Raw genomic sequence first — 9,591 nt, 5'->3', positions numbered from 1 at the left:
GCAAACCGTTTGGGCCTTTAGTCCCGGGTTGAGCCACCAACCGGGACTAAAGAGGTATACCAACGGTTACCACCACTACGGCAGGCCACGTGTTAGGGATTTAGTCCCGGGTTGAGCCACCAACCGGGACTAAAGAGGTATACCAACGGTTACCACCACTACGGCAGGCCACGTGTTAGGGATTTAGTCCCGGGTTGAGCCACCAACCGGGACTAAAGGGGGATACGAACGGTTGCCACCACCACTACCCGCCGCGTAGCCCTTTAGTCCCGGTTTGGAACATGAACCGGGACTAAAGGCTCCTTACGGGCCGGGACTAAAGCCTCGAGGGAGGCATTGAGAATTGGGGCGACGTGGCCGGGCCTTTAGTCCCGGCCCAGAGGCAGGCCGGGACTAAAGGGTCCTGGCCAAAGGCCCGTTTTCCACTAGTGAGAGGCGACTCCTTTGCCGGCTTTGGATCCGGCGACGCCATCTCCCCCGGGACTTCATGCTCTTCGGTGCAGGTTGGGGTCGTCGGATCCGGGGGCATGGCTTGTACAGGTGTAGTCTAGGTAGGCTTTGTAGCTTGGTGGTGGCTGGTCGTTTTCGCATCTCCGGTGGGAATGGCGAGTGCGGCTAATAAGGGTGCCCCTGCTCTCTCCCCAACGCGGTGGTATGCGTTGCGGTGGGCGAGAAGGCTGGGAGCTTCGGTCTGCTCGCAGGTTTCGCGTGGCTGGCGATATCTGGGTGGTGGGGCTGGGTCGACGAGGCGGCGACGGCTGCCCAGCTCGTGCCTTTTGTCCTCCGGTTCCGCCTCCGTCTCGGTGGTGTTTCCTCGGGCGCTGCTCGGCGTAGATTCCTGCCGCTCGTCTTGGGCGGTGAGGTTAGGTTTGGCCTGGCCGACGTGTGCGGCGACAGGCTTGGCGTGCTCGGATTTGGTCAAGCAGGGGACATCGGGAGTTTTGTTCCCTCGGCTTCGTCTCTGCCACATCGACACGTTCTTCAGTGTCGATGGGAAGCCGACAGAGTCTTGTATAGGAGTGCTCGGGCCAGCGTTGGTCACCGGCCCGTGCGGTGACCGCGGCTGTTGGCGAGAGACTTGGTGACTCAACACTCTCGTGGTGGTTTGTGGCGGTAGATCTGGTAATTCTCCTTCGACTTCGTCCAACGGAGGTGCCGAAACTGGAGCCGAGGATTTGCACGGGGACTTTCCCCGGTCGACGTGCCACAACGGCTATGCCTCACCGTTTGCGACCGGGCTCATCTTCGACTCAGAAAGCCCTTTTCAGTGATGGTGTGCCCTCGGCTCAGGGTTTGATGGTTTCTGGCGTCCTCCTTCGCCGTTCGTCTCGTCGTCGATGGCGGCGGTCAGCGACTGGTGTTGGTTCTTCATGCATTAAGGCCCCCGGGGGTTCAGATTGTATTTTCTCCTTTTTGAGACCTTTTTGCATTTGTGTTGGGACACCTTTGGTCTCTCGTGCTCTCTCAGCGATGTTATGTATGTGCTATGTTTGTAACATTTGCTGGTTAAAAAATATGCAGTTATTCTAAAAAAAAGTCCATATACTGGCAATGCTCCGTCCAAAGGAGGGGCGGAGCATCGCCAACAAAAATGGCAACAGAAAAACGCAACCACCAAGGAACCAACGGAGAGCACAACGACGTCGCTCAGTAGGAAGAGGCGTACAAGTACCAAGGTGTTGCTCAAGGAGGGAGCTTCGCCGCTGTCGTCCTTGGAAGTCATGCGGATTGGCGGTGATCTGAGGTAGTAGCCAGGGAGGAAAGGATGGGGCGATCGAGGGCGCTAGGCTTTGGTCAAGGGCACTCAAGCATCGTGGAGTATTTTTCCTACCCGGACTATGTATTTTATTTATGTGACACTCTATTAACTAACTGGTGAAACATTTTATGCTGTCTCGTCAGCACACGCTCTCTCTATCCATGCAGGACCCTTTTTCATAGTACGAAACACACCCAAAGGGCATCTTAGATATGATAATTATTAAGGACAACAAGTAACACATTGAAAAGATAGTACGACGAAGAGTACAATGCGAACCAGTCTGTGGTTGGATGGTTAGAGAGATTGTGATATTCATAGCTCATCAGGGTTTAAATCCTGATGTTCGCATTTATTTCTGAATTTATTCATAAATTTCATGATATGCCGGCTCAGTCTATGTACGTGTATATAAACGCTTGCGTGTTAAAAGAAAGATAGTGCAATAAACCAAAAGGCATGAGTTAAGAAAACAAAATCACTCTCATGCACAACACGTGCTTCACACGTTTGTTTTATTTCCTGGTAGGGCTGTTGGTTTTTTTTTCCTGTCACATAAGGACATGTACAATGATGCTATCTTAGTAGTGTCATGTAAGATAAATGATGAGGTGGAGGAAAGATAACTCATAAAAAAAATTTGTCTTTTCTTATTTAAGAGAGAACAATTAAGAGGTGATTCATTGTAAGACTTTTTTTATCATCTATAAATTACATGTAAAACTTGAAATAAAACTATCTTATCAACCATTGTACATACCCTAAGAAGACTTTGTTTACACCACCCAAGACTGAGCAGTGCTACACGTACGACGATTCTCATCCGAACCACGTACGACCATCAAATCAAGCCGTATGTCTTTCAACGGGTTAGCTAGCTCACGATGCGGATGCATCGTCGTACGTGCTTCGGACATGCATCGTCGTACGCAAATCATTTCCGTTGTTTACACCACCCACGCATGAGTCAATAAAATGTGATGTGTACTCGTTCCTGCTCATTCGGCTGCTCGTACAAAGGTTGCGACCTGGAAGTTACACTCAGCCGACAAGGCAACCGTGCATTTCCTTGGAAATTCTGCCATATATATTATCCCAGATGAGATCCACCTCCGAGAGAGCAGCAACGAGAGCCGGGATCTCGCCAGATTGAAGCGTCTCCTCCTGCGATCTTGACCAGGGCCCATAACACCGTGTGATCGATACCTATCCCCGGCATCAACGGCGACCTTGGTCGACGACGGCGCCGACATCGGCTACTAATTCTCCGCCCTGCTTGCATTTGCATGGTTGGCTAGTCAGTCCCTCCCAACTCAGGTGAACTCTGCATCCATGCCTGCCTGAACTGTCTTGTGTGTTCTTGTTTGCTTTGGCAGATGGGCAGCGGAGGATGAGGGCTTGTGGTGTCGATCTGTGTGGACTTGGTGTAGGAGGAATGGAAGCTCTGTGGTATTTACGAAACTGAAATCTTGTAGTACAACTATCATGTTCTCTCTCCTCTTCTCTTCTGTGTATTTTTACCATGTTCAAATTGCTGAGAGCGATTTCATAATGCACAACAAACTATGACTGAAAATGCGTGAACATCTTTTCTTTTTTTTTTGGAAAAGGAGGTTAAAACCACCGGCCTCTGCATCAATTGATGCATACAGCCAATGTGTGAATATCCATAGGAAACACTTAACTTGGAAGAAGATGGATTAACAGGATTACACCAAGCAAGTTCTGCAGTACGAATATTTGCTCAACTTAGAAAAGGATTAAGGATGGATTAACAGGATCGGACGGAAGTTCGTCAATCAATATGAATATTCGCTCTAGGTATTCGATACATGTTACATATGTTCTTGTTCTGAAAGATTTGCTTTTAGGAATACAAGCCAAATGTCTATTACAACCAACAGCAAATTTAACGTTGCTGAACAATATTGTCTATTAGGACTGGCAACACTACCAATATTTACAGACGAAATGTTTAATCACCACAAATAATTTAATCACACACTGCCATCATCATGAGTCTAGTAGAGGAAATTAAGCCTGTTGCAGTGGTCTCAAGTTTAATCAATCACTGGTTGCCACCATCATGTCCATAACCATCAAATGGGGCGTTAGCGTTCCACAGGTCTGCTGAAACAAAAGAAACATGACATTAGCGCACGGATCAAGAGGAGGATCTTAAATCCAGGCCTAGATTTAACTTTTAAGCAGCCGGGGTTTCAACAGTTTGGTAGTCATCAGTCAAACATGCACACTCTAGATTTAATGAAGGTAAATACCAATTTGCTATCATCCTAGATTGAAATGGAAAGAGTTCTGACTGTGGAAGATGATTGCAACACAAGCTCCCTGATTTAGCAGTTGAGCTTATATCAACAGAAGTTATCACTAAGGCATTGAAAATCGCGTAAATTTATCGCCTTTTCACTGTGGTACCATGGGTATTGAAATTTCAAATATTTGCATACCGTTGTTAGCTGGTGCAATGCCATTGTTCTTCATATATTCAGTTATATCCAGATCCAGGCCGTTGCAGTCCCCGAACTGCAAGACAAACACCATCATGACATAACAAAGGAAAAAATTTAAAGCCGTATAACTGCTACATACTGATATACTTAAGTCAGTACAAAGATACTTATTCAAATGAACACATACTTGATCTGAAGGAAACCCACTGGAAAGGTCAGCAAAAACATGGCCAAGTGAAGAGGTTCCCTCTCCCTGGGCAGCTAGACTTGCACCTGTGATCATGTCATCCTGTGGAACCTAGCATCCACGAAAGAGTTCAGGTTGTCAATGAAAAATTGCAGGATGGAATTGTTGATTGTGCCATAGGTAACTTTACTTACCGGTGAAAAATTGCGGGGCGGAATAGTGGACTGTGCTGAAAATTGTCCCTGATCATTTAAGATATTTTCCTGGGGCAGACAGTAAGGAGTTCCATTCTGTGGAATAGAAGGACCGTGCTCACCAAGTCCTACAGTAAGTTAACCACCAAAACCATCAGAAGTCAACAAAAACAACAAAAAGTTGCGATGAAGAAGCAATTACAGTATAGAGGATGTGTGATACAAAATTATGCAGGTGTTTAATATTAACCTTGATGCAGAATCTGTTCATACGTGTGCTGTGGAAACAGCAGTGTTTCTTGGTTTGAAGGACCAGCATCATTGTTTGACAGGATTGCGGCCCGTGAGAACACACTCAATGGACGTTGATCACCAAATTCTGCAATAAGTTGAATTTAGTGAAACATGTAGGGCAACAGCGATGGACTAAAATATAAAAAATCACCGTGTTGTGCAGCCATGTCATTAGGATATTGCCACGTAGTTCTAGCTTGTACAGAAGGACCTGCATCATTGTTCAGAGGCACTTCACGGACAGGGACAGGGCGGCCATTGTTCTTGTTCATGAAGTAATCAGGGGTAAGACCCCCTGAGCTCTCCCGCTCTTCAAATTTCTTATATGCAGATTTTTTCCAGTTGTTCGCTTTATGCTGTAACAGAATGTTTCATTTATGTCATCGCTGTCACAATGTGCAAGTGCATGCTTGCTTGTAGATTTGTACTCCCCCGTTCCTAAATATAAGTCTTTTTAGAGGTTTTACTAGGAGACTACATACGGTTGTATATAGACATATTTTAGATTGTAGATTCACTAATTTTGTTCCGTATGTAGTCCCCTAGTGAAATCTTTAAAAAGATTTATATTTACGAACGGAGGGAGTATACAGCAAAGCATCTAATGCTCAGATGTTTATAAAATCTTCTAAACCATCGGAAAGCAATATTTGAATAGGAAGGCAATCTATTGGTGCTAATAAAGTGTTTATATTCTCTCTGGTCATCTTAAGGATTTTCAGTTAAGTGCACTAGGATGGTGATTAGATCCTCCCTCTGTTGAATCCACTATGTTCGAATGTGTTTACACTGTGCGGGCACAGAAACACCGCAAGTTGGCAATCAAACTGCTCCATATATTTCTTATTCTAGGTTTTTAGATATTGGAAACAAAAAGTAATAGTACAACACATTTTCATCACGCGTGCATATCTTTATTGATAAAATAAACTCTACAGTACAGAAACAGAGTCTCGACATGAGAAAATGCATACATTGGTCCTAACTATACGTACAATAACATCATTTTACCTTGTTTTGGTTCAGCAATGCCAGAGTTAGGTTATCCAATAGTTATTCACTATGACATTAGGAAGCAGTCCAATTTCCAAATGTAAATCTTGCTATATACTCCCTCCGTCTCATAATATAAGAGTGTAAAAAACGCTCTTATATTATGGGACGGTGGGAGTACCTTGTAACCACATGACAGCATTTCCAAGATAATTGCTAGCACAATATTATTTTAGTGAATGCCAACAGCCTAATTGCGATGGAAATTGAACAAACGTATACCTGCTGAAGCTGATCAAGATCATTGACAGGAACATAGTCTCCACCAATCATCATACCAACAAGATAATAGAAATCATTGAATAGAAGTTCAATATTTTCCTCTGCAACTCCATAAGAATATATCTCAACCCCAGGATCAGACGTGGTGGCATGTTTAATCAAGGTACTCCAATTCTCGTTCTTCATGTCAGTAAGCTAATTGCAAGAAATCAAGACAGTTCTCTTAGAAATCAATGAAATGCTACCAGATGCCATGCATAGTGCACATGAATACATATAGCATGTAGTCAAAATCATTCTTAGGAGATGCTGGATATTTTATTTCTGATTCCTGACAATGACTAATTATATCTATTGCTGATAATTTGAAGCACTGAAGACTGTAGAAATACCATCACAAGTTTATAACTGTATATTTACCTTTTGGAGACTAGATTTATCTATGTGATAATGACGCATGAAGTGCTTCACCGTAGTAATACTTTTACCAGCTAGGTACTGGCAATGTTTTCCATCTGCAGCAATTCTCTCCAAACAATGTACTGCCTCTTGTTTAGATGGAGGATAACTCTTTTTATTTGCTGAAAGTAAACAAAAATGTTTGATGTGTTAAGACAAGATTGCTAATATGCAATTCATTCATTCTGGCTACCATTGCATCTGATGATAATGGTATTCAGGAAAGGATTAATGTACATGGTGAATTATAAACCGATCTAGCATGCTCATTATTAATCTACGACCTAATATAGAACTCAAAATAAAATATGTAATGACCGAAGAAAAGTGCCGTCCCAAATCCAAGTGCAGTACTTCATGCAGTTTTGACTGTCAGGGTGTATTTGTGTATTACTCCCTTTGTACCTAAATACTTGTAGTTGGAGAGAACTATAAGTATTTAGGTACGGAGGGAGTATATGCTTATAACCATTAATTAAGGGCATGTAAATGAGTAAACTACCGGCTACTGTCCATTGGTATATGGCCCATTTGGCCCGTCAGTGCAATATGTCCTGATCTCTCGCTGGAGTCGACAATTTCTCGCTTGGCCTGCCTAGACCTCGGTTTATGCCCTAGGTGAGGTGCCTGAGCGTCGCCGTTTTGAACAGCACTTCGTGACAGAACAATTAGTGCTAAGACTTCATATTTTCAGATAATATAATATCACTGCAAATCAGGTAAAATAAAATTGTATGAAAGATATGATGTGTGCTTTAGCATTGTTTTTACTCAAATCAGCGAACATGTTCTTCAACCAACTATGGCAAGCAATAAATGATTAATTTAATGAGCAAATTACAGAGTGTATTAAATTTCCAATGCCATATACTCCCTCCGTTCCTAAATATAAGTCTTTGTAGAGATTTCACTAGTGGACTACATACGGATGTATATAGACATACTTTAGAGTATAGATTCAATCATTTTGCTTCGTATATAGACCTTTAATGAAATCGCTTAAAAGACTTATATTTAGGAACGGAGGGAGTAGTTAAAAAGGTTTGATGTTCAGAATGGATAAGAGGACATACTCACCTTTATTTCGGCTGACTTGGACAACAAAAGGATCAGTAATTGCTTCTTGAACTCTGACATCAAGATCCTGTTTTTTCACTCGTGCTGTCAATCTTAACCTTTTCCTCTGGGAGCTCTCAGTAAAGAAGAAGGAGCCAATATAGGCCTCGCCGTTTGCTAGATTAACAGTTGTTAAGACTGAATCTTTTCCCTTACACAAATATATTTGCTTGTTGAATTGCTCTTTGGTGAAGTCTTCTTGTCCTTGCTCAGTAAAGAAATCAGCATTGACTGCTAAGATCTCAATTTGCAACTTGGAAAGTTCGCCCTGCGTGATTTGCGTATTATTTTCAAATATCGCCACCTTTGGGTTTTCTCCATTCTGCCATTTTACTGGGCAACCAGTGAAAAGTGGATTTTCTGGTCTGTCAACATCGACAAACCGCAGCTTGACTCGAGTGTTGCCTCCAGTATCAGGAAAACCTTGTCGCATGTGCCTATATTTTGAAATAAGATGAGAGTGAGACAGTAACAAAAGGAAACTTCCCAGATTATGTAGAAAGCAAATACTTGATTTGACGCTAGGTATCATGAAATAAATCAAAAAACAATTACAATTAAAAAAATGGCAGGTACCTAGGAGGGTCATTAATGACATTAGGAACCAGAGCTTCCTGTCGTCCCTGCATCTGTTGCATGACATAGCAACATTGAGTTAAGATAAAGTGCAGGTACAGATATACAAAACATATTACACGGATGAAGATCCAGATTCTAACCGCTGTCTGTAGTGTCGATCGAACCATATCTTGTATGGATACCATGAAAAAACTGTTGGATACAAAACAATACACAACAGGAGATAGATTAATTAATAATTAAACCAAGGAAGCATCGATCCATCACATCGCATGCATCCACAACATTCCAAAGTATAACAGGACAGGAGTACTAAATAAATAGACACAGAGACAATTTCCATATATTTAGCTAGGAAGGACAAATCTATATATAATTCATTTACTCACACTCGATGAATATAACCTGACAACCTGAACCTGGAATAGTACTACTACTATGCTTGTCAAGTTTTCGTTTCCAAAAATATGAGCCGTCATGTTGTCAACATCAATCTTGTCATCAATCAATCAATCAAAAAGGCAAAACGATGGATGCTTGTTTCTCAAACAGAGGATAAAAATGGCATGCAGGTCCCAGAAAGCAAACCAGGGCTTCAATTATTACTACTCTAAAGTTTCCTGAAATCGAAATGTGACATTTCCTAGCTATATATATTCGGGCATCTCAATTCTGGCATGGACACGAGTGCTTGCAAAACATAAATGATATGTGTATATACCTCTGAAGAGCAGCAAGCTGCTCCGCCAACAATCTCTGGATTATGTTGGGGAGGTCGAGGAGCACTAGCAGCCTGTCCATGGACATGGAGTCACCACCAAACACCCTGAAGAGCATGAAAAGTCTCGCGATGTCGAGTTGCACCTGTCGCACGACCCACCAGACTTATCATCATCATCAGTAGGCTACGCACAGGCACAGGCACAGCGAAGAGAACAAAACCGGAACGCGGGGAGAGGGATCGAACGAATGGCCTGGCCTCACCCGGCGAATCATCTGCGCCAGCTGCTCGACGGTGGCCGCGCTCGCCCTCCTCCTCTCCCTGTAGCGCATGCAGATCCGCGCGGGGCACATCACGACGAGCACCGTCCTGCGCAGCCGCTTCCTCGGGGACCGCGGCCCCTCCTGCACCTGCTCCGGCGACACAACCTCCAGCGGCCGCTTCGGCGCCATCGCGCGCTTCCGCGACGTTGGTGGCGGCGGTGGAGCTGAGTAGCAGTAGTACAGTAGCGTGTGGGGAAGGGGAATAATGGCAAT

At 43.7% G+C, this 9,591-nt stretch overlaps 1 protein-coding gene across 2 annotated transcripts; it reads right to left on the bottom strand.

Annotated features, from left to right (window-relative positions):
• Positions 1 to 3,541: 3,541 nt before the first annotated feature.
• Positions 3,542 to 9,189, bottom strand: LOC123398585 (calmodulin-binding protein 60 G-like). Of its 2 annotated transcripts, none has more exons than XM_045093043.1 (12): positions 9,056 to 9,189; positions 8,475 to 8,526; positions 8,332 to 8,384; positions 7,717 to 8,192; positions 6,601 to 6,761; positions 6,181 to 6,375; positions 5,057 to 5,261; positions 4,862 to 4,990; positions 4,612 to 4,739; positions 4,418 to 4,528; positions 4,228 to 4,303; positions 3,542 to 3,889 (listed from the first exon to the last, which is right to left on the bottom strand). In XM_045093043.1, exons 1-12 carry the CDS (start codon positions 9,169 to 9,171, stop codon positions 3,828 to 3,830), a joined length of 1,764 nt encoding a protein of 587 aa, XP_044948978.1. In that variant the 5' UTR covers positions 9,172 to 9,189; the 3' UTR covers positions 3,542 to 3,827. The 2 variants fall into 2 exon arrangements, with proteins under 2 accessions (XP_044948978.1, XP_044948979.1); XM_045093044.1 differs by having other exon boundaries at positions 3,542 to 3,886.
• Positions 9,190 to 9,591: the final 402 nt, after the last annotated feature.

Source organism: Hordeum vulgare, chromosome 5H, assembly GCF_904849725.1.
Source record: "Hordeum vulgare subsp. vulgare chromosome 5H, MorexV3_pseudomolecules_assembly, whole genome shotgun sequence".
NCBI classification, from domain to species: Eukaryota; Viridiplantae; Streptophyta; class Magnoliopsida; order Poales; family Poaceae; genus Hordeum; species Hordeum vulgare.
The sequence above is the reverse complement of the archived record's forward strand: the minus strand, read 5'-3'. Positions and strand labels throughout refer to the sequence as shown.

Bases quoted from the DNA above. Each gene is read 5' to 3' on its own strand.
- LOC123398585 (XM_045093043.1), bottom strand. From the start codon at position 9,171: ATGCTCTTCAGGGTGTTTGGTGGTGACTCCATGTCCATGGACAGGCTG. The intron at 8,385-8,474 runs GTTAGAATCTGG...GTCATGCAACAG, and splicing joins GATCGACACTACAGACAGCG to ATGCAGGGACGACAGGAAGC. The intron at 4,740-4,861 runs GTTAATATTAAA...AACTTACTGTAG, and splicing joins TGAACAGATTCTGCATCAAG to GACTTGGTGAGCACGGTCCT.